Genomic DNA, 24,567 nt, shown 5'->3' on the forward strand with positions numbered 1-24,567 from the left:
TTATGAAAAGTCGCATCTCGCTCTTGTTTTTGAGGAACGGGGCTGTTCAGGTGGCCACAGAGCGACCGGCCAACCGGGTTAATCCCGTTACTCCTGATCGCCACTCCCGACTATGTTTTGGACGATTAACATTGCGGGTCCGGCGGGGTGGGAAATTACGGTCGGTTGTATACGTAAATCTTTTTCCGGTTCGCATGGATCTATTTTTTGGAGCTTTTAAGAGTGAAATAGGCGCTCGGAAGATCGCTGCACCTAACGTTACAGAAACGAATCACACAGTCGCTACTCTGCCTGTCTAGTATTTTTGGCTATGCATTATAAATAGTACGTTCATCTACACTTTTAGCAAACAAACTTTTGGACAAACAGGATTTTCACATTGAAAAAAATATCTTCAAATTTTAATACCTTGTTAAATGGCGATTAAGACTTTTTAATACTTTTTAATGGCCTTAATTTTCGTAAAATTGATTGATCACCTTTTAAGACTTTTTAAGACCCCGAGGGCACCCTGGGCTAGTGTTTTTGGGAATAAATACATTTCTGAGATAACTGGACTGTAACGTTACTTGCACTTTACTGCACATGTCACATTCACGCCATCCATACACTGATGGCAGAGGCTACCATGCAAGGTGCCAACTGCACATCAGACAGAAATTAATACATTCACATACATTCATACATTGCACAGCCTTCAGGAGCAATTTTAGGGTTCAGTATCTTTCCCATGGTCACCGCGGCACACAGACTGGAGGAGCCGGGGTTCGAACCACTGACCTTCTGATTAGTGGACATGCTGCTTTTCTGTTCAAATAAATAAAAGAGCTGTCACTCAGCACAAGAGGTAAACAGTAACTCCTTTCACTCATTCTACATTCCACCCTTTACGCATTTGTGTTGAAATAAGTGCACTCCAGTTTTATGCTATAAAGTAAAAGATTTCCCTGAAAAATATCCAGATGATGTGCAGCAATGTGCAGTGTCATCCAGAATCTGTCACTCGTCCTGGTCAATAATCTTATTTATACTTGTTTACAGAAATCATGTGAGTAAAAGTGGTAATTATCTGGATAAATCCCCACATGCAGTAACATGTATTTCTAGTTAAAAAGTCTTTAGACAAAGTCTTTGTTCCCTAAAGATCCTCTCATCAAAACTGAAAAATACTGTGGTACAGTGAATGTACTGTAACTCTGCTGAATATACACCTGAGCACAATCTGAGAGAGTTATGTAGCGCAACACACCAGAGACTGTACAGGGGAAAGTAAATATGCTGTGCAGATGTTTATTTCATCTTGCTGTATTTCAGGGTCACAGCTAACCAATGCAATGTACGAGACTTAAACTATACATCAAAATACACGTGTATAAGTACAAACAGTAAGATTTCAAGACTGTATTCAAATATTGGAGGATATTATCATGTAATTACCAATTTATTCTACTATAAATTCTATGAAATTAGCCTGAGTCCAAAGAAGAAGAAAGAGTTGAATTCACTCGGTTTTAGAGTGGCTGGCTGGGTCTGGGTGAGAACTACATCACCTTGTTTTTATGTCGTCCACACATTTACAGCACAATGAATATTTATGCACTGTCAAACTTTAGAAATGGGATATTTACTAGAGGAAATCAATCCATTGAATGGATTGGACTTGTTTCAGTCCTTCTCTCCTTCCTCTGTTTCTCCGTCAACACCTGACTCAGACCTCCCCTCCTCAGTGAGGGAATTTTCCCTCAGTCCCGACATCGGGACCAACTTCCCCTCTGAATCCACTTCCATCGGCTGGATGATGTTATCTCTGCAAAACAAATGAGGGGTAAAAAACGTGGACCATTTATGAATCGGTGTTAACGGTTCTGAGCCAGATTTGACACACAGATTTGTCACCGGTTTAAGACTTAAAACCATTAGCCAAAGGTCATTGATAAGAGATACTGTATATTATATATATAATATACTGACCTCGACAGCTTGTTGAAGAGCGTGATCAGCCTCCTGGCCTCCTCCTCCTTCTCCTCCTCTGTCATGCCCTCCATGGGGTCCGGCTGCTCGGTCTCCACCCGCCCCGTCACCGGGTTGACGCGATCTTTGACCTGCCGGTACTCCTCTGTGTCCGAGTCCGAGTCGCTGGAGTACTGGGCATCAGAGCTAGGGGTCCTGGACCCTCCGCCCAGCAAACCCCTGGTGGCCAGCAGGCCTGCAGCGTTGCCGTAGCCTGTGTACTTGACAAAACGACTCACTGGAAGAAGAAGAGTGAGGGTGGTGAGTGGTGGAGACAAATTATCGTACACACAGACATTAATGTTGATGAAAACCATCTATCAGGTAGGTAAGCTATGCTATGCAAAAAGAAAATACAAGATGAAAAAGACATTTTCAACACCACACTGAGTACTAATGCATGGTGTGCATAAATACTAGTGGAGAGCCCAAAGTTTCCAAATATGCCAGGCTGAATTTTCCAGAAATGTATATAAAACTATATACAACATTTTTTCCCCTAATATCTTTATCATGTCTTTCTGTTATTAATTCCTGCTCTGTTTTGTACCCTGGGGGTCTTTACTGTTGCTCTCTGCCTCTGGCTTTTTCATGTATACACGTGGATGGGCAGGGAGGTGCTCTCCCTACCTTATGGCTTTTCAATAGCCGCATTGAAGGAGCCTCCAAGAGCCTCCAAACCTAACTTACTGCAGTGCAAATATCCGTTTCTTTGATTGAAAGTTGTCCTGACAGAGGTGTGATTTTGTTTAACAAAAGTCACAGTAATTCATTGAATTTTAGAGGACATTTAAGGGGAAGTGGAGGATTTAAAAAAGACGAAAACAATGCTGAGGTTTAGTGGAGAAAACATGTTGAGATTTTTGCATCTTTACCCTTTTCCCCCCATTTTTCCCTCAAGTTTTTAATATCAAGATGAAAGAAAAGTACATCCTACGTTCATAGTATGATTTGATCATTTAAATTTACAGTAATATAAACAATGCCTGTAACTCCAGGGAAAATGGGAATGTCTGGCCTTACCATTTTCCTTGCAGAGGACAAAGATGAGGTCAGCAGCGCAGTGCTTGAGGTCTGTATCCAGATGAGTCATGAGACGGATAAGACGACTCTTCACTGTGGAGCCCTCTTCTGGCCTGTGTGATACATCTCTCAGAGGAGGCAGGATCTAATAACGGGGATAAATTTCAGTTGTCTTTAACGTTTGAAAAAATAATGTAATCCAAATATTGTTGAAAGCAGTATGTGACATGAGCTTTCTTTATGATGTTTTTTGAGGATATTACATGTTTCCTGATGTAACGGCGTGTTTCTCTGTGGGCCCTGCAGCTCTCTGTCAGCAGATTGAGGATCGGTGTCAGCTTCTCTTTGATCTTGTCACCCTGAGAAGGAAACAAACAGGAGAAGGTCTGACTCAGGTCATTTCAGTATGAGCGAAAACATTTCCATTTTAAATTCATTTAGCTTGGCCACAAAGCATTCAGCCCCTGCTCTAAATATTACGTTCTCCCTCACCGAATCCAGGCGTCTCTCCATAAACAGCACCAGGGCGTGAACACAGTCCATGTTAACCCCCTGGTACTGCTGAGAGTCTGGCTCCAGGGGCACCCTCAGCAGCACATCAAGACACTGGAGAGGCAGCGCTGACAGCAGGTTGACTGTGTGACTGTGGGATTGAGAGAAGATTACAGGAAAAGAGTGTAAGAAACGGCTGTATTTCTTACGGAAACTTTCCATTATTTTTAACTTTTATAGAGGAGTAAGCATCCTGACTGAAAACATCACCAAGTAGCATGGTATGTGCATGGCCCAGGACAGGACAGCTCTGCACAAGGTGACTGACAGAGCATCAATGATATCAGTGAGGTACCTGCGCAGAGCCCAAAGAATACTAAAAGACAGCCCGCAGCTACAGTCTGATCACCCTGCTGCCATCTGGCAAGAGATACAGAAATATTCTCTGTTGTACCACCAGACTACAGCAGGGTTCTTGCACCATTTTAAAAGTGGAATTTAATACTTTTTAAGACCTTTTAAGCCCTCAACAAATATAAATTTAAGACCTCAAATCTTGAAACAATTTCTTTGATAGAAAAGAGACGCGCGTTTGATCTTATTGTACAACGCAATGCCATATTTGGTGTTTTTATTTTCACCACAGGTGAATGACTTTGCTTATTGCATACTGTGATCGGGTAGCACTTGACCACATGAAAGTACATGTGTAAAGGCACCCGAGACGCATTGAGGACAGATGTGATCCAATCAGCAAAACGACCTCTGGAGGTGGTCAGGGACACCATGACCACATGGATGCAAATGCGTTGTCTATCCACATACAATAACTACTTGGGCAGAAATATGTACCAGTCGCAGTCTTCTGCAAATAAAATACAACAGTCTGACAGTGCAGACAGGCGCCTAAACAGTGTGTCAGTGTTGTGCATAAACGTGCTCAAACAGTGCCGATTATTGATCATGCTCATGTTTTTGGTGAACTGATCATGTCTGTGAACGTGAACAAGGGATGGACAATAAAACAATAATGACAATTGTCGCAATATAATCTTCCTCAATAACAATATAACAAATGTTCAATAAATATTTGATTTAATTAATTTGAATCACAAACAAATTAGCACTTTATTTTCTATTAAGATATTTATTGTGTTGAGAAAAAGGGACTGAAAAAAGATTTTAGGCCCTACTTTATTTTATTTATTTTACTATTTTTGTCCATATCGCCCAGCCCTAACTCATGCACTGCTGTGTAAAACTAAATATAAACTACAATAATAACAGAAAAGAGTAACTTACACATTATAAAGAAAGGTAGCTAGAAAACGATGCCGGACCAAACTTAAGTTTCACTTTCACTTTCCGACCGAGCTCATACACAGGCGCACCGCTAAATAGAGGTGATCCATGGAGGAAAACAAATCACGGTGAAAGACATAAGCCTACTTTAGAAAGTTATTTTAACCTGTAGATCATTTTTTGGACCTGCGCAAATGAGAGGAGGACGTGATGTAGGCTACAGTTGTTTGAGCTAGACAGTACGATCGATTCTTCATCCAACCACTAACTTGCGTCTCCCAATCTTGCAGCCACAACTGACGATAATATGACACGCAGCCAGACGTCAACGTCTGCAGCTAACGTAAACGTAACATTGGCAAAATGCTAAAAAATCATACAAATACACGCTAATTAGGCGTTTTAGTCGACTGTTCGTGACAATTTTCTCACTAGCCTTAAACGTACCATCGGTAAATTTAATACCTACAGCAAACACCTACATCTGTAAATTTAAGACAATTTAAGACCTTAATTTCCCCGATTTCAATTTAAGACCTTTTTAGACTTTTTAAAGAGCTGTGGGAACCCTGTACTGAGCAGCTTCTCCTCAGGCTGAGAGACTCTTTAAATTCATCCTCAGCAACCCACCATTTAAAATAGTTTTATTTCTATGACATGTAATTTATCCACCTATCTACTTTATATAATTGTATATATATTGTATAACAATTTGTTTTTGTGAGTAGAATAAAGGGAACTACAACCTAATCTCGTTATACAACCCTGTGTTGTAAAATAATAAATAAATCCACCTCATAACTTGAGTTGATAAAAGAGAGCAGAAAGGTAAAGTATTGGGTTTAGATTGGCATGACTGATTATTATATACCAGTACAACACTATACTTTTTATAAAGCTGTGATCAGTTCTTTACAGAAGAATATGGAGTGAGACAGAAATGTGTTATCAGCCCAACAGTTTCTTTTAAATATACATAAACAGAGAAATCGTCTCTAATATAAAAATCAAATAGTTGTTTTGTGCAGATAACAAGGGCTTAGCGGTCTTTAAAAAAGAACTAATAAAAATAAAATACATAAAATAAAAACAAGAACGAAATCCAGACCCCAGGAAAACTATATTTATTATCACAATTACCTAAGAATTGAATCACATCGACTGAAACATTATATCTGGTTGTGTAAACAGATGTAAATGTGAGTGAGCAAATCCAGAGGTATTTACAGATTAATGTTTATAGATGAAGGATTATTACTTTAAATTATGTCAATTTAAATGAAGTTATTTCAAGTTTTATTGAACAAACCCAAGTCGGTTTTATAAAACTCCAAAATCTAGAGTAGAGTTTAGGGTGTTCCCACCTCACATATATATCTTTATCTATTAATCTATACTTAATCTATACTGCTCTCTTTCCCATTCACTGACAAATGTAATTTTATGTCAACGTTAATTATTATATTCTAACTGTATAACATTAGAGATTAAATGTCCCTTGTTTACCTTGGGTACACCTGCACAGTACATGCTGTCAACACTTGATCATATACCATAGTATCCAGATCATTGTGACAATATTGTACTCAGCCATTTATGAGCTCATTTCAACTGAAACAAAACGTTAAACTGAGAGATGCATCATTGGTAATAATTCATCGATAACTGTCTATCCAACCTCACCTCGGTTTGTACTCACCCCTGCAGTTCATCAGCGTCATCTGACAGAGTACACTTCCTCATCAGGCAGAGACGCAGGAGCGCCACCAGGTGTCGATAAAGAGCTGCATCGTCCTGAGGGAGGAGAAAACACACAGCACATTCTGGATTTCTCTCTATGCAAATTAAATTGGGCTGATAATATGTGAGGTACAGCTGAGAGATGATGGACGTTAAGGGAGGATAGGTGTTGATATAATCTTAAACTTAAATCCTATTTCCTCAAAGAGACATAGAGGTGATGACGCCGCCAGTACGCCTGCAGGCTGACAGGTTTGTTATGGAGTCACTGACCTCACTTGGCTCCTGTCTGTGGGTGCTGTAGGTGATGTTGAAGAGGATTTTGAGGATCTCTATGATACGCTGAGAGGCTTCTAGTGAGATGGGTGGCGCTTCTGGGCTCAGCACACACTCATACTGGTCCTTCCACTGAACCTCCAGACAGCTCTCCAGAGCTGCTGTGAGGATGGACACACCTCCCTCCTGGAAGGGTCGACATAATGAGATATAGCACAGGGGATTCTTACAACAGAATGGTCTACCATATTTAAATACCATAATATATACTACACTACATATTTAGCACAGTACCATTGTAGTAAGTGAGGTTACATTACCTGTTGAAGCTGAGTCCTGAGCTCTGGACGTAGTGCAGTAACGAGGAACATGAGGCGAAGTTCATAGAACTGAACACTGGAGGGAGATGAGCAACTAACACTGGAGGACAGACACTCTATGAGACCGCACATGAGCCTGATGGCAAAAATAACAAGAAGTTAGCCGCCTGGAAATATGTTGATTTGTACAAAAGCCAAATGAAGTCTATGACAAAAGAGAATAACTGAGATTAGCCTAACACAGTTTAGACTTTGCTCTGTCACTCTCTCTCTCAGTCTGGGATTTGCATTTCTCACAGTAACCGTCAACAAACCCTCTGGAAACAGGCATGAACTTGTTGGTTTCAAAGTTTGTGTATGTGTATATAAATCAGCCATGTAAGCAGACAGTTTGCGAACACTGAGGCCTGTCTCTGCTTTTTCTCATCATTGAATGCTGGTGCAAAATTGCGAGTTGTACAAGCATTTGTTTCTTAGATTCAGGAGGATTGATACCAAAGATTTACCACTATGAATTCATTTCCATTTTGTTTACCTGTGACTGAACTATATTGTAGCTTCACTGGAAATACCCTAAAGTGACTTATGTGTGCAGGAGATGCATATAATGGACCCAGAAATGTGAGTTACAGAGCAAACAGCTGTGTTTAACAGTATTTGGAATTGTTGTGTGTTTTTGTCTGCGTCCTGCGAGGAAGCCCACCTGAGAGCGCTGAACCTCTCCTGCGCCCAGGTGCTGTTGTACACCACATTACACAACACCTTCATGGCCTCTTTTCTCTGTGCCTCCTCTCCTGGCTCCCCGTCCTCCTCCTCCTCCCCCTCTTCCTGCCCCTCCATCTTGCTCTCTCTGCGGTCCCTCCTCCCTCGCTCCAGCTCTTTGTGATGGATGCTGCCTCTGTGCATTTCGTTGATGCTGGTCCTATGGCTCCCAAACCAGCTGATGCTGTCCAGATCTCCGCTGGTGGTGATGCTGACGTTACTCTTGGCATCCTCATCAAAGGCAGAGCATTCATTGTTTTGGTCACTGGCTTCAACGTCGCCTTCGTCTTCATCAGTGTGACACTGCAACACTTTGGCCTCAGTGAGAGAAGCGATTATGTTATCGTAGAAATCAGAGTCAGGGTCGCTGGCTTCGTCACTTGCATCACATGTGGTCAGCCCAGCTAGTTTCGCCACCGTCAGGAGAGAACCATCGGTCACCAAGGGGCTGAGGACCTTTTTGTCTCTGGAGAGGATTCTCAGGGTGCGTAGAGATACTCTTAACAGACGGCATTTCACTCCTGTTCTTATGAACCTCAAGAGGACAATAACTAAATTCTGAGGACAGGAAAGGAAGAACAGACATTTAATTTAACATCATTCCTCAAAGGAACCACTAGGAATAGGGCTAACAGAAAGTGTCAGTGTCTGGTACCTGTCTGAGGATGAGGCCTCGGTCCTCCTGGTTGTACTCGTCACAGTCAGAGTCAGAATCAGTGTATTCCCTCACTTTATTGTTCCTGAACTGGAAAAAATAAAGAAGATCAAATGTTTTACACTTAATTACAGTTTATGAATTAGTTTAGGACACTCTCATGTACAACCAAAAGCAGAACTATACCTCTTCTAGTTTCCTTTGCTTGAGTTGGATGGTCCGATTTCAGTGAGCAATGCAGCAGAAGAGAGAGCAAATAATATCATTACATATTCATGTTCATGAAAAATGAAAAAACAAAAACAAATTAGAAATCAAATTAAATAATTCAATTTCAAATGTAATATAAAATAAATAAATAATTTAATTTAAATGAAATTACATTTATTTCAATTAAAATAAAACAATAAACTTAAATTAAATTAAAATCAATTAATTATTAAATGTTTTTAAATTTTAAAAGTTCATTATTGTTGTATTTTTACAAAACTGGATCCACATCACCTGCAGCATTTGACTGATGGCCTGTAACTACTCTTAGACTTTGGACCTGTTTTTAGTGCTAAAATGCTCTGTAGTTCACCCCTTGTTTTTAGGAGCTTCTTCTGACTCAACCAGTTTGGAGCTACCTTTGGCTTTAGGACGTTTGTAAATACGGCCCCAGATCTGCTGTTCAGTGTTTGCAAATGACAGAGCTTAGCGTGCTGAATAGATTAACATGAAGTATGTTGGTTATTCAGTAGGTCTGCCGGGGCTCAATCTGCCTGCGCATGCAAGGAGAGAGGATCAGGGACAACTGATACAGCAGAATTACTAATCACAGTGTGGAGTGCAGGTAGGGAGGGGGAGTGGGCGGGGTAAGAAAAGGTGAGATTTAAAGAACACAGGTAGAACAGAGATGTGATCAACATAAACCAACTTACTTTCCTTCGGTCCCTCTCCTCTGCATCAAAGAAGAAGCACTGGGCATACTGTAGGTCAGAAATGACGACAAAATGATGGTCTGCAAACATTACGAGCAGCAGTGTATCATTCAGACACAAGAATGTGTGCCCACGTGGTGTTACCTCTTTGTTGAACTCCTGCAGCTGTGTCTGAACACCGTTCTCATCCCCCTGCTTGATGCACTGGATAATCCCCTCCAGATCCACGTCCATGCTTTTGCACACACACACGCGCGCGCACACACACACACACACAAAATAATCATTCAGGCCATAACAAAATTAAAGTTACACAACAATATGGATGAGGATGACAGCAACAGAGGTCATGCATTCTTAAATAGTAAATACACCATGCATAGTATACGTGTGGTTTGTTCACACAGAATGTGTAAATGAAAGATAATCTATGTGACATTAAAAGACAGAAGTAATCATCATTCCATCCTATCTTCATGACAACCACATCAGTTTGATTACTGCAAATCCTTCCTGTGCTAATGAAAGCTGAAGCTGTATCTGTTTACCTGACAATTGTCCATACTGAGATGTATCACACACACTCTAAAAAAAGAGACTGCAGACAGATTACTTAAAGTTTGTGTAAATTTACCTTGTGCGATTCACTTATTCAACCAGGTGATATACCGAAGGTGTGCTGTCACCACTGCCAAGTGTACTTCAGCTCGCTTCCCAGTATTTGTCAGACCACGTATGCGCTGCTTTTGAATTTGCTCTTCACTTGCTTTCCAGTTACCGTCATGCACTAAGCATAGCTCTGTATTGCTCTCTCCCTCTCTTTAATCCAAGAGAGATGCAGGAGCCATGGAGTGGTTATGGTTATAATCCACTAATGGACTCTAAGCTTATATCTCTCAGCGTTGACCCTCTAACCTACAGGTTTTTCAGACTTGCTGCACATCTCTCTCTCTCTCTCTCTCTCTCTCTGACTGTTCAGCTCTTTCACTCAAATATCCTAAAAGCTTGGGAATCACTAAAATACCCATTAAGATTTTGTTTTCATCACGCTTCTCGAGCTGTTGCATAACCACCTTGTTGCTATCAGTGGCTGAGGTTGACTTGAAAGACACTGCTGAGATATGCAGATCCGCAGAGTCACCAAATATAACATCAGTATTGTTCAACTGCTAGCTCACAGCTTAAACTGTCTGTCTTTTTAATGAGCAAAATTTTCCCATTGTGTATTTGTAAAGGTACAATGAATTACATATTGTGACTGCTGTATTATAATGCTGTTTGCGTCTAGTCCCACAAGATGGAGCTGTTTTCAAGTCAATCTAACTGTGAAGAGGTAATCTCTTGCACAATATGTGTGCACTATAAAATGTTGTCCTTGGAAGTAAAATCTAAAAAATTTAAACTCCAGATGGTACCAATCTACATCAGAGGAGCTGCAGAACAGGAATCAGTCTGCTGTAAGCGATGACAGCAAACATACTGCTTGCATGACTTTGTTTTCAATTCAGCTAACCTTCTTTCAGTTAGTCATACACAGTGTACTGTCAAGACAAAGCAGAAGTTTACACACTTGTTGCTAAGATAAAATCTGTGAGAAGATGATATGCGAGTGAATGGCAGGATGCTGACTCTTGCGCCCAGTGGGTAGAGGAAACAGGACCGGGTGGCTGAAGTGGCCGGCTGGTGGCTGCAGACTTACAACAACAACAGGATGCGCACTATGTCAGCGATAGTAGGAGAAAAGTCAGACAAGTCCTGACAAAGAGCTCTCATGTTCATGAACGGATATTCCTTCAAGATGAATTAGACACTTCAGATGAAGGAAATCAACACTTCAAAGCTACAAGAGACTGATGACCCTCAGTGACCTTTAAAACCATCGGCAGAAAACAACTATTGTAATGGATGTACGTAATCCAGGACTATCCGCTTTAATCATCCTGACACAAAGTCTCATCATGACTACAGTAGATGTCATAACACTTGGGACACAATAAACTGCATGTCGCCTAAAATCAACTGACCTCAATGAGCTTTCAAGGGTGAATAGACTTAAATAAGAATCTGTTTAGGACTGAGTATGGATCTTTATGTTTTCGTCACAGTCTTTTCCCAGAAGATCCCATTAGGAGGTATGGAGTTGATGGGACAACGTGGGAGCTTGAAACCTCAAGTGCAAATGCCCTGAGAATGAACTTTCAGTGTATGTGTATGGACACATCGTGTGTCCAGTAATTTGAGTCACAGTAACATTTATAAGCAGTATATAAACATTTAATGAATGTTCTTAACACACTATAATGTAGTTATGCGTAGCTATAAAGACATTCTCAAGTATGAATTAATTGTCAACAAGTCTAAAGTCTTCTATGAAGACATATTTGCAGTGCTGGGCAATGATTAAAAAATGTAATCACGATTAATTGCATGATTTTCTGCGATTAATCGTATTGTTATGCACAAAATTGAATAATGAATTCTAAAGTAGTGTATTGTGCACATTTAATTTAAATGTACTGTTATATACACAAAAGTGCAATAACATGTGGTTTGCACACTTTAAACAAATAAGGTGCTTTTTACCAGCAGTATTCCCTTTACACAGTAGCAATAAAATATTTCTTGTAAATCTCAACTTAAACATTAATGTAATCAAATCAAATATAAAAGCAAAGTTATTTTCCACTGCCAGGGCATTACCTTTTATCTAGCTTGTTAAAACAAGTTACCATCAGAGTCCAGAGCCACGATCATAACATCATAACAGGCACCTTCTGAGCAACAGGTTAACAGCGGAAACAATTTTTTTTTGTTCAGTAGCAAATGTCCCTGTTAGAGTGAACTGAAGTGCTCGCTTCACGCACACTCCCGCCCGCTGCCGAAGTTGAATAGTCTTGAACTTTTTGTAGACGCCGCGCAGCACAAATCATTGGAAGAGAGACTGATCCTTGCAGTTTGTGAGTTTTACTAATCAGCATGCAGTGTGTAGCTATCCACTTTGCTATGGCATTTGTTCACTTGTCTTGCTTTTGTCTATCTTCTCCCACATGCTGCATCCAGCGAAGCCTCCTCCGCTTCTTGTTTGGGTGGGTGATTTGCAGGCTGATCAACATCCCACCCCTCCTGTGACCCATGGTTTGACTGTATGTGTATTCAGAGCCAGTGAGCAACTGACTTTCAAAATAATAGGCTAATAAAAATAAAAACTGCGTTAACGTGAGATAATATAATTGTTTGTGTTAATTCATTAATGCATTAACGCAATAATAATGCGTTAACTTGCCCAGCCCTACATATTTTATATCAGCCTGTTACTACTGTGTCAAATTGCTATATTGTCTTCATGATCAAAGATAGATATAAGGGGGGTCTGGCCTGCATTAGTGAGCCAAACCTGTTGAAAATCTGGTTTAACTCGTTGACTCGTTCCTGTGTCCCGTCTACTGATCTTGCGGACCTATTTGTGCCAGTAATAGCCACTTGGCTGGGTGCGGCAGCAGTCCGTGTTTTTGATGCACAAAGTAGATGTCCAGCCAGTGTCATGAAATGGCTTGTTTTGTCTGATCAACAGTCTAAAACCCAAAGATATTCAGTTTATGACCCCATATAACACAGAAAAGCCGGAAATCCTCGTGCTTGAGAAGCTGGACAAGGGAATGTTTATGGTTTCTGCTTGAAAAATTACTTCAACAGTGAATTCATTATCAAAATAATTGCAGGTTGATTTTCTGTCAACTGACTTATCCATTAATCAACTCATTTTCAAGCTGTTATTAGTGATGGAGTTTGTGATAGTAGAATGCATTTACTTGGGTTTAAAATGTTTAAAATGTGACAATGCCTTTGTTAGAAACGAACAATTTACTCAAAGCTAGGTAGCAGCATATGTACAGGAACTGGTTTACCAAGAGACTCTGCTGTCTTTTGGCACGTAATCCTCATCGTCATGCAAGTTGTAAAACTTTCAGGGGAAATGCTTCATAAAACAACACTTAGGTAATCCATGCTTAATCATATGTGAAATCACAAGACTGCCTTATCATTTGACGGCTAACTCTCTCGCATGCATTTCGCCAGTGTTGACTCATTGCACTACTTTGACAACTCAACCTGCCCAGATGGCATTCACAGGAAAGGTAGACAACAGACTGGAGAGGGGAAGTGATTCAGTAAAGAAGGAGAGAGGCTGGAAGAAACAAAGCGGGGAGGTTGGAAACCATTAAATCTGACACTGGCTCCCCATGGATTTACTGTATTATCAAAAGATTAGGAATTATGGGACAATTTCATAGAGAGATATTAAAATTTGGCCATGTGCACAACCTGAAAAGTTATTTCTGTGGCCATTTGTAAGTGGGTTAGCAAAGATATGTACCATACCTGAATGCTATAATTTTATCACATTATCTTGGATTTATTGTCTTTTAGGAATGATGTACGATCAAGAAGTTGTTTTTGAAACACTGCACATGTCTGTTTGTGTGTTTGTGTGTGTGTGTGTGTGTGTGTGTGTGTGTGTGTGTGTGAGTGTGTGTGAGTGTGTGTGTGTGTGGGGGGGGGGGGGGGTGAGTGCTGGACATTTCAGGAATAAACACGGTGACGGCAAAAATGACTCAAGGGAAAAAGGCACAGGAAAAATGGAGCGATAAAGAAAAGCCTAGAGGAAAATTGGGGTTATTTTGGTCTCTGCGGGCTTCCTGCAGGTGATAGAGATGAAAGAATGATTTCTGGGAACAATTGCTCAGCAAGTGGAATGAGGTTAGAATGGGATGCGGATGGGGGGGAGGGGGGGGGGTAAAGACTGACCATATCAATGCAAACATAACACAAGGTCACTTCACGTGTAAGTACAAGGTTGTTTATGTTAGTATCACAGCTCTTGCTAAACTGCCACCATAGCTGTAAATAATAGGCGTGGGAGTTTCTCTGGGAGCATGACACGCCCCTTCACCCTGCCATCACGCTATAAAGGAGCAGAAGTGGAGAAGGATGACTGATTTGGGCATCCAGCAATCAACAACAGACTACGAATGGTTTACTCGAAAATTCACAGGAGTGTTTTGGGGGATATACTTGGCAGTAAGTTTCATCTTGGATTCATATTTCTGCTGTTTTCAACAGGTCTCTAATCCATAATTGTTATCTTTATTGACTTTTCTTGTCACAGAATGTTTTGTCTCTGTGTTATTACCGCTAACAGTGAGTTGTACAAACTATTTGTTAGGAATACATCTGGTCAGGACAGTGTGTTTTCCTCACCATCACTGTTTTTCCACCACAGGCCAGTGCGGTATGGAGATTCTGCTGCTGCTGCTGACTGTGACTTTGACTGCTGCCACACCACTTAGACCAACTCACAGGTCTGTGAAAAACATCAGTATTCACAGCTAATGACAGTCACCATAATGATGCATCACCCACTGCTGGCTAATCTGTGAACAGAATATCAAAATGAATCATTTATTAATAGATACCTTTTTCTGATGGACCCACAGGTCAGACGCAGTCGCTGTTCTCCCAGGGGACACTGTCCAAACTTCAGGGGGGGAAATGGCAAAGGACACACAGGAGCAGCATGCTCGAACACTGAAGATCATTCCATTTCATTCAGAAGACAAACATCTAGACCTGGATGCACTGAAACACAGGTACAAAAGCGCATAATTATTCACAATATGTAGCGTGAGGGCTGTAAATGCAAAACTACAGAAGCGCTAATAGTACACTGAATGGCTGAAAACACCTCTTGTTTCATATGACATTTTAAATGCTAAGACACAGTCTGTAGTATGCTACTAATGCAGAAGAAATACTGTTTATTTCATTTCTACTAATTATGGCTTTTATAGGTTAATTGTTTATTAGAAAACTGAAGATTATTTTGTATATGAAGTTTTAAAGGCCTGTACATGAATTTTATGTCTCCTTTTCATCATTGACAGCATGGCAGTGAAATTGCGTTCACGGCGTGGATGCCAACTTGGGACATGCCAGCTTCACAACCTGGCCAACACTTTATACAACATGAGTAAAACAAATGGAAAAGAGGAGTCGAAAAAGGCCCACGATCCGCAGGGATATGGCAGATAGGGCCAAGAGGAATGACAACAGTTATGGACTAACGGGTGGAGAGTTCTCAACCTATTTACAACCCAATATCCCTGTATGTAATGTTCTGACTGACTGGTACTTATCATGGATTTATGCTCTGTAAGCACATAGAAGGCAGATGTTTGAATGTGTAAAATGTTTAACCCCATTACTTTTAAAGAAATATAAGATATTTAAATGCATTTTACAATAAATATTTAATATAAACAAGTGTGTGTTTAAATGTATGTATGTCTGCATTAACCTGCCAGTGGGGTAGAAGTGCCCTGAGACATTATTCTCAGGCTAGAAATGATCTTGTACGGATTGCATATTAGTCTTAAGTACAGTATATTCCTGTCCTTTGAATTTACATTTTACCTGAATGACCACATATTCTTATTTATCTTGAAAAAAATTTCAACCTCCCCACTTGCCCTGTTGGAAATCCAGGCTGCACCATGTGATAATTTAAGGCAACCATGTCAGCAGCAAAGTGCACAAGGCGTGTGTCTTCATTTGTCTGTCTGCTTGTGGTATCAAAGTGTGTCATCACTCATTGCACAGGAAAACATGTTCTGGGAGTGGTTTGTAGGGAGGTTATGTTAGCCAGCAGGTAACATTTTTTCGGATGGGTAAGTTACTTTCAAAATAAAGCTGTCACTTTCTGGTTCTCCAACGTTGCCTACCCCAGCTTTAACTCTTAGCTAACGTTAACTGTAAAAACACAATAGAGGGGGGGGGGGGGCTGAGTAAACCAAGATCATTTTCTTTCCATTTTTACCAAATCTCACTCACCCAAGTGAGGGGGGGCTGAGTAAATCAATTCATGTGCTAAGGAGTTTTAATTAGCATTAGCCCAACAAACCCCAGGTATCATATGCCTGATGTTTTGACTGGCCCCTCCTATCCTTTAAAGTTTGGAGGGCGGTAGGCTATTTGAAAAAAGTCCTTCCTCTTGTAAAACCGCACCCTCACCTGCGTAGGAAGGTTAGGGAGACATTGGGTGAATGGCATTCCCATAGTCCAGGGCATTTTCAGTTTTAGCAATCCAGTAAATTAGCCCTCTCATTGGAAAATGGTGAGAAAAAAGTCCTGAAGTCTTGTCGACCCCTTATCTCTTCCGCAGTCGAACAGTAAGGAAAAAAACATGAGAGACACAGGAGAAGGAGGCGGCGGAGACAAAACCAGTAAAACCGAGAAGGACCAGGTGGGTAACAGTTTCCATAAAATCCTTCTGCTCCGGTTTTTCAAAGTGGATGTTGTAATAGAAGTTGTGGCTGGAAGTTATTGCCTCGGGTTCTGAGTCACGATGACGAGCGATAGACAAACATTTCTCTGTTTAGGTCAGCACGTATCAGATGGTGGTTTGGTGATATAATACTGTTTAGGGGCTTTTCATTGCAGCAGCGTGGCAGCTTGTGACTCGCATTTTGTCCCACACCAGCTCCAGTCAGTTACTTTCTGTTCATGTTTGTTAACGCTGCAGGTAAGTTTCGTTATAGCAGACAGAAGTTAAGCTAACGTAAAAAAGGAAAAGATTTAAGTAAGTTAACGTTAATGTTACAGTACTGGAAAAAAGCTCAAAGCAGTTAAAATATTGCTTTACAATAAAGCTGGGGGTTATTTCAGAATATTTTTTTCTTATTTGTTGAAATCATATTTACATTACGACAGCAATCGATAAATCAAATGCTGTTACACAAAAATGAATAAAAATCCGGTGTCTGTGCCTGTCGCAGGACTGTAATAAGCACATTCTGGCCTACCTGCGTGCACTCATTGCACAGGAAAACATGTTCTGGGAGTGGTTTGTAGGGAGGTTATGTTAGCCAGCAGGTAACATTTTTTCGGATGGGTAAGTTACTTTCAAAATAAAGCTGTCGCTTTCTGGTTCTCCAACGTTGCCTACCCCAGCTTTAACTCTTAGCTAACGTTAACTGTAAAAACACAATAGACAGCATAACAATTAACGTTAGTACATATAATGTTACAGCACAGTATTTCACTAGCTAACAACATTTAATGATTTAATGCAACACTCAGTAATTTTGTAAGGTTTGTGCTTAAAGAAAAAGCTGTACAAAACAACCATTAACACCGTGATCGTAACATCCCAAGATTCTCACAGCAAATATTTTCACTGGACAAGTTTGGAGCTTAAAGTTGTATTTTAAAAAAGGAGATAAGGGGATAGGATCCAAGAAAGTATGATGTAAATTTCTGCCGTTGCACTGATCTCCATTAGTACAAATTAGGGCACCAAGAACAGAAAGTTTCATATTAGCAATATTAAGCTAGCGGCTTAACCGTTAACAGTCTCATTTTATGTTGTCATAGTAAGCAACATGAGTGTACTATAATACCTCACAAATATGCTCTATAACTGTAGCTCTCTTCGCGACAACACAGACACAGGTCAGTTCTTTGCAACGGGCGTTTATTGCTGTGGGCACATCGGGTCTCTTTGGTACATCCAGCCTCACACCATGTACGCCTTGAACGTCGTATATGCCTTATACGCCGTGAGAACTACATTGTAAGTGAACACAGTACAAATAAATCAATACATTATAGCTTAGCAGAGAAAATACAAACAACATCCAGATCAATAAAGACAATATAATAATACCTCGTTGGCCGCTTGTCGTGAAAAGAGGTTACTAAGTTCTTTGAAGTCTCTTGAATGTCCATTTGGTCGTCTGCATTAACTTCAAACCACATTTTTAACTTTAATGCAGTTTAACAAGCATCGGAGCTATCTGCTCCGCCGGAATTCAAGGCAGTGAGTGTCGACTTAAACCGTTGTAGCGGTAACACAGACAGAAAACATTAGTTCCGGGACAAACGTAAATATACAGAATGAGATAGATACACTGTTAACCACATATCATTTAGCAGCTTATTCTACCCTTTAGTTCTTAAACATGTATTACATTTTATCTTTACACCAAATTAAGTTATATTTGTTACATGAAATTATAACAGCAATATGAACTGTGCATCATGAAAACACAAGTATTTATGCAACAACACTTACACTCCCACCAAATCCCTAATTAACTTGAAATGTAGGATTTCTATACGTGGAAGGTCAATTAAAGGTGTTGTAAGACTGAATGAATGTAATCTTGTGTATGTGACTCAGTTAGATTCAAGTAAGGTAACTACTTTGTGAATGGGCCTTTCGAGGTAGATTCTTTTAGTTAGTGGCTGTCCTTTATCAGTAGTGTCTCCGACTAGTAGCTTCAACTTCCGCACCATACTGTCTGCACTAGGGTGAACTTCTACGACCCTGGCAAGCTTCCATTCGTTTCTTGGAGAGCTGTCATCTTGTAGAATCACAATGTCATCCACTTGTGAATTCCGTGTTGTTCTTTGCCATTTCTGTCGTTGTTGAAGGTTTAGCAAGTATTCCCGCTTCCATCTTTGCCAGAATTCATCAGCTAAGAACTGCACTCTTCTCCAACGTTTGCGCAAATAGAGATCTTCTTTGCAAAACTGCCCGGGAGGGGGCAGAATAACTGATGATTTCATCGTTAGAATATGGTTGGGTGTGAGAGGTTCTGGTCCATTGGGATCATGAAGATGTTCAACACTTAACGGTCTGCTGTTGATTATAGCCATTGTTTCGTAGAGAAACGTTCTCAGCGATGTGGTGTCAAGTCTGCTTGCGGATTTGTCGAGCATAACGGTTAAGATGCTTCGGATAGTTCGAATTTGACGCTCCCAAACTCCACCCATATGACTTGCTGATGGGACGTTCGTTACAAATTCGCAACCGAATGCTCGTTGACGTTCTTGGTCAATTCCTTTAAGCAATTCAGAAAACAGTCTCCTGGCACCCATGAAATTTGTTCCCTGATCGCATCTCAATTGACGCACAGGTCCTCTAATAGCTACAAATGTTCGAAGCGCGTTCATGAAAGCGTCTGTTGTTAAGTCGTCTAGTGTTTCTATATGTACTGCTCTGGAGCATAAGCAAGTAAACAACAATCCATAGCGTTTCAACTCTTTCCTTCCTTCCTTTACGATGAAGGGGCCAAAGCAATCGAGTCCGCAATAGGTAAAAGGAGGGGACATTTCTGTTCTCTCTTCCGGGAGATCTGCCATTTTTTGGACTTCTGTGGCTCTTCTGTATCTCCTGCAAGTTACGCATTTATAAATGTGTGAGGAGACAGCACTTCCGCAACCAAGAATCCATATTCCATTTGCGCGCAGCTCGTTCATGGTCATGCCTCTTCCTTGGTGATGTACACGCTCGTGATAGTGTTTGACTAGAAGGGCTGACACATGAGATTTCTTCGGAAGTATTGCCGGATGTTTTACGTCATGGTGTAAGGCTGATCGAGATAATCGTCCTCCCACTCTGAGAACATTGTCCTTATCCAAGAAGGCATTCAGCTGGCGTAACTTGTTACGCTTGTTCAGGGTGTTTTCTTTCTGGAGCTTGATTTTCTGAATGTCTTCAGCAAAAGCTTCTTCTTGCACCAGCTTGATAATAAAGATTTCGGCTTCTCTTCTTTCTTCAAGGCTAGTTGCTTCCTTTGTTCTTGGCTGATGTCCTTTGAATTCTCTGATGAATCTCTTTAGCCTAGCAGCCGCTCTCACTGCTCTGGACCAGTCCGAAAACTTTGTAAAGCGCTTCACCAGTGAATTCACCTCTTTCATCTTGACTGCATGAACATGGGCTTTGCGAAGCTCAGGATCGGTCATTTCAACTTCTCCCACCATTTCCTCTTTACATGGAAGATTCTGCTGCCAAAGAAAGTCAGGTCCTTTCAGCCAGTTCGACTCCTTCAACTGAACCGAAGTCAGTCCTCTTGAGGCATGGTCGGCTGGATTATTTCCAGAGCTGACATGTCGCCATTGTTCAGGATTCGTGCTAGCTCTTATACGTTGGATCCGATTGGCTACGAATGTGTGGAACCTCTTTGCATCATTGTTCACATAGCCAAGAACCACCTTCGAATCAGTCCAGTAATACTCTTCTAAGTTCTCAATCTCAAGCTCCCTTTTTACAACATCGCCGTTGCGCACTGAAGTCACAGCTGATGACAATTCAAGTCTCGGGATGGTCGTTAGCTTGGTAGGGGCTACTCTTGCCTTCCCCATGACAAGTGAACAACTGATCTGTCCTGTTTCACTTATTGCTCGGAGATAAGAACATGCACCGTATCCATTGAGACTTGCATCTGAAAAGTTGTGTAACTCATAACGCATGACTGAGTCAAAATGTGATGGAAGGTAACTTCTTGGAACATTCAGTGCTGCCAGGTGTGGCAAATCCTTAAGCCATAACTCCCATCTTGGCAGAATGTGTTCGGGAAGATCTTCATCCCAGCCTACCTTTTCTCTACATAGCTCTTGCAGGATCTGTTTGCCGACTAATATAAAGGGGGCTACAAACCCTAACGGATCGTAGACAGAGGCGACTGTAGAGAGAACTCCTCTTCTTGTCAGTGGGCTCTCTTTAACCACGACTCTGAATTTGAATTCATCAGTTTCGATGCACCACTGAACTCCAAGTGCTCGCTCGATGTGAAATTCTCCTAAGGCCATATCTTGATCTTTGGTCTGTGCACGTTCTTCTGGTGGTATTGCGGCGGTTACTTCCTTTTCATTGGACACAAACTTGTGCAGCCGAAGATTTCCTGTTCTGCACAAGGCTCTAGACTCTTCCACCAGATGAATGGCTTCATCGATTGTTTTTACGCTTATTAAGCCATCGTCAACATAGAAGCTTCTTTGGATGAACTTGATGGACTCCTCGCTGAACATTCCATGACCCTGAGATGCCAGATGTTTGAGTCCAAAGTTGGAGCAGCCAGGGGACGATGCTGCTCCAAACAAGTGCACTTTCATTCTGTACACTGAGGGTTTCGAGTCCAGATCGCCTTTGTCCCACCAGAGGAATCTTAAGTAGTCTTGGTGTTCCTTTGCGACATGAAATTGATGAAACATTCTTTCAATGTCGCACATAATGGCTATTGGACCCTTTCTAAATCGAAATAGTACTCCGACTAATGTGTTGGTCAGATCTGGCCCGGTCAGAAGATGATCATTTAGAGAGGTTTCTTGGAAACGTGCTGAACAGTCGAAAACGACACGGATCTTCCCAGGTTTGTGGGGGTGATAGACTCCATGGTGCGGAATGTACCACACTGATTGATTATCGAGTTCATTCCATGGGACCTTCTCAGCATCTCCTAGAGTTATTATGTCATTCATGAAACGGACATAATCCTTGTTATACTGCTCATTTTTTCTCAACTTTCGCTCTAAAGAGGCGAGCCTTCGAACAGCACATTGCTTATTGTCTGGGAGATTAGGTTTGTCCGTCTTGAAAGGAAGTGGTAGTTCGTAGTGGCCATCTTCCTTGTGCTTTATACCCTTCTCTACCTTGGACAAGAAAAGAAGGTCTTCCTGAGAAACGAGGTTGTCATCCGTAGTGTGATCTGCGAAATCGAATTCGAGAACCTTGATGATGTCTGTTGGACTAATCTCTTTGACCTGAGTTCTGCAGGCAAAGTGTACTTCTCTCTTTAACTCAACTGATTGATGCACTGCAGGCGTCACCTGTCGCACTATGATTCTATGACTGGTTCCTATTGCATCACTGCAGTCACTTTCTAGATTTGAGCAGCCGACTATGCTCCAGCCGAGATCAGTTCTCTGCGCGTATGGATGGTTCTCTTTGCCCGCCAGGATTTCCCTTGGTAGAAGAGCTTGCTGACAGTTATAACCAATCAATAGGCCTACTTCGCAGTCCAATGGTGGTGGAATCTTGTCTGCTAATTGTTCCAGATGAGGCCATTTTAGTGCTGTTTCAGAGGTTGGAATGTGCGATCTGTCGGCTGGGATAAACTCTCGTGTGAAAAGTGATGGTAATGGAATCCTTTTCTCTAAGTTGTATCCTCTCACTTGCAGGTTTGTTAGCTTTTGACAGGGTATGACTGTCGACCTTGTAGACATTGTGGATAGTCGCAAACTGACATTTTCTTTGTTTGTGTTGAGCTCCTGGGCCACTTCATCTAGAATAAAGGTTGTGTCGCTCTGTGTGTCTAGGAGCGCATAGACAAGAACTTCTTGATCTGGTCGTTTTGTGGATGAGATCCAGACAGGAACAATTGAAGAGGTTTGTGTGCTTACGCCGTCTTGTACGACTCTGTTTGTGGTTGCAGTTGCAGTCATCTCTTTGATGTTTGCCTTGTACTTTAAGTGTTCTTCTCCCTTTAGAGGTGATGACCTTTGACGTTCACTGACCTTGTCATCGTGCAAACATGTTGGATGTCTCCTCTGGCACCTTTCGCATGTGTTCTTGTTATCACATCTTCTCGAATGATGACCAGCCTTTAGACATCCAAAGCAAAGCTTCTCCACCTGTACAAACTTGACGCGCTCTTGAACTGTCTTTTCAAGGAACCTTCTACACTTGGCGAGAACATGCCCTGTTCTTTTGCAGAAACCACACGATGGAATGCTGCTCTCTGTTGTGTTTGTAGACAGTGTTTTAGCTTGTATGGGTTGGTTTCGTGGGTACCTTGGTTTCTCACTTTCCACATTCTTCAGCGCCTGTACCGAAGATATGGGATCACAAGCAAGATCTGCTTCCTTCGACAGAAATTCTACGAACTCTTTGAACGGTGGATACTCAGCTCTTGTTTGTCTGACTTCCATTGCCTTGCGATTCCATCTGGATACCAACCAGTCAGGCAATTTCAGTAGGATTTTTTGACTCTCATTGCAGTCGTTCAGAACTTCCAATGTTCTAATGTAGGGCATTGCTGTTTCACAGCTCCTAAGAAAGTCTGCAAATTCTCTTAGTTCAAACCCATCCTTAGAGCTTATTTTTGGCCATGCGTGCAGCTTGTTTCTGAAGGACTTCCCAATCACGAAAGGGTCTCCGAAACGCTTTTCCAGCAGCTGCCAGGCTGAGTCGTATGCTGATTCCGTTCCTAGTAGGACAAATCCTTCTACAGCTTTCTTTGCAGCGCCACCAAGGTACTTTCTAAGGTAGTACAGTTTTTCGTTCTTTGGAATGTTTTTCCTATTGATTAGCGCTTCAAAGGATAATTGCCAATCTTTGAATTTCAAAGGATCTCCAGTGAATAATGAGGGCTCTGGAGTTGGAAGACGATTAGCACTTATAGCTTCTGCTAGAACGTTGACCAAATCAGAGCTGTTCTGCACTTGAGGTATGGGCACTAAAGTTGATGGGGCTTGAGATACCAGTTGAAGGCTTTGTGGACTATGAAGGGCTTGCATTGTAGCTGGAAGAGATTGAGGAATGAACGGGGTGTTTGAGGCAAGAAGAGTTTGTGATGCGACTGGTAGGGATGGAGGACTGAATGGGGGACTTGAGGCATTGAGAATTTGTGATGCGACTGGTAGAGATGGAGGAATGAATGGGGGACTTGAAGCATAGAGTGTTTGAGGTTCTCCTGCTAATGCAACAGTATGAGGCAAGTCAATCGCTTTGAAGTTTTCTTCGATTTGGTCGTAGACCTTTACTCGAGCTCTTGCGGCATTCAGTTTCTTCACTTCTTCAAGACGTTCGAGTTTTCTACGCTGCTCTTGCATCGCTTGCTGTCTAGCAAGGTTCTCAGACTCAAACTGTGCCAGTCGTTGCTTATCTTCAACCTCTAACCTTTGAAGTTCTGTCATTTCCTTTTCTTGTTCATCCAACACCGCTAAAACCTCCTGCGATGCAGCAGCTTCGGCAGCAGCCTCATGTTTTTTAAGCGAGTGGAAGCTAGAGTTGACAGAACCACATTGTGATTGATGTGACAGTGGTCTTGATGGAGAACATGTAGAGTTCAGGATCGATCCAACATCAGGCCAGGGATCTTCTGTTGTGATGCCTTTAAGATGCCTTTCTGCCTTTTGAATGATAAATCCTGACAGCGATATACATGTGTCTACTCTACGTCGCAGTTCTGCTTCAGGAGCTTGGACTCTACTAATTCTTCGT

The 24,567-nt window shown here is 41.4% G+C and overlaps 3 protein-coding genes across 7 annotated transcripts in view; 1 reads left to right on the forward strand and 2 right to left on the reverse strand.

Annotated features, from left to right (window-relative positions):
• Positions 1-1,270: 1,270 nt before the first annotated feature.
• LOC119915747 (synembryn-A) lies at positions 1,271-15,116 on the reverse strand. 3 transcript variants are annotated; one of them, XM_038735462.1, is made up of 15 exons: positions 14,978-15,013; positions 14,763-14,865; positions 9,648-9,738; positions 9,504-9,551; positions 8,767-8,784; positions 8,581-8,670; positions 7,867-8,483; positions 7,164-7,299; positions 6,841-7,029; positions 6,527-6,621; positions 3,526-3,676; positions 3,297-3,392; positions 3,034-3,178; positions 1,972-2,248; positions 1,275-1,807 (listed from the first exon to the last, which is right to left on the reverse strand). In XM_038735462.1, the coding sequence occupies exons 3-15, from the start codon at positions 9,735-9,737 to the stop codon at positions 1,666-1,668; spliced, it is 2,094 nt and encodes a 697-aa protein (XP_038591390.1). In that variant the 5' UTR covers position 9,738; positions 14,763-14,865; positions 14,978-15,013; the 3' UTR covers positions 1,275-1,665. The 3 variants fall into 3 exon arrangements, with proteins under 3 accessions (XP_038591391.1, XP_038591390.1, XP_038591389.1); XM_038735461.1 differs by lacking the exon at positions 14,763-14,865 and having other exon boundaries at positions 14,978-15,116; XM_038735463.1 differs by lacking the exons at positions 14,763-14,865; positions 14,978-15,013 and having other exon boundaries at positions 1,271-1,807; positions 9,648-12,007.
• On the reverse strand, positions 15,005-24,550 carry LOC119915745. 2 transcript variants are annotated; one of them, XM_038735458.1, is made up of 2 exons: positions 18,226-24,550; positions 15,005-15,140 (listed from the first exon to the last, which is right to left on the reverse strand). In XM_038735458.1, the coding sequence occupies exon 1, from the start codon at positions 24,258-24,260 to the stop codon at positions 18,738-18,740; it is 5,523 nt and encodes a 1,840-aa protein (XP_038591386.1). In that variant the 5' UTR covers positions 24,261-24,550; the 3' UTR covers positions 15,005-15,140; positions 18,226-18,737. The 2 variants fall into 2 exon arrangements, with proteins under 2 accessions (XP_038591386.1, XP_038591385.1); XM_038735457.1 differs by lacking the exon at positions 15,005-15,140 and adding an exon at positions 18,016-18,125.
• Positions 16,665-24,567, forward strand: part of LOC119915746 (transient receptor potential cation channel subfamily M member 4-like) — a 30,597-nt gene continuing 22,694 nt past the window's right edge. For both annotated transcript variants that reach the window (XM_038735459.1, XM_038735460.1), the window contains exon 1: positions 16,665-16,803. In XM_038735459.1, the coding sequence (XP_038591387.1) occupies positions 16,744-16,803 (60 nt within the window). In that variant the 5' untranslated portion in view covers positions 16,665-16,743. The remainder of the gene's footprint in view (positions 16,804-24,567) is intronic.

Source organism: Micropterus salmoides, unplaced genomic scaffold (genome assembly GCF_014851395.1).
Source record: "Micropterus salmoides isolate LMB-PRFRI ecotype aquatic unplaced genomic scaffold, ASM1485139v1 Ms_hic_scaffold_21, whole genome shotgun sequence".
Lineage (NCBI taxonomy): Eukaryota > Metazoa > Chordata > Actinopteri > Centrarchiformes > Centrarchidae > Micropterus > Micropterus salmoides.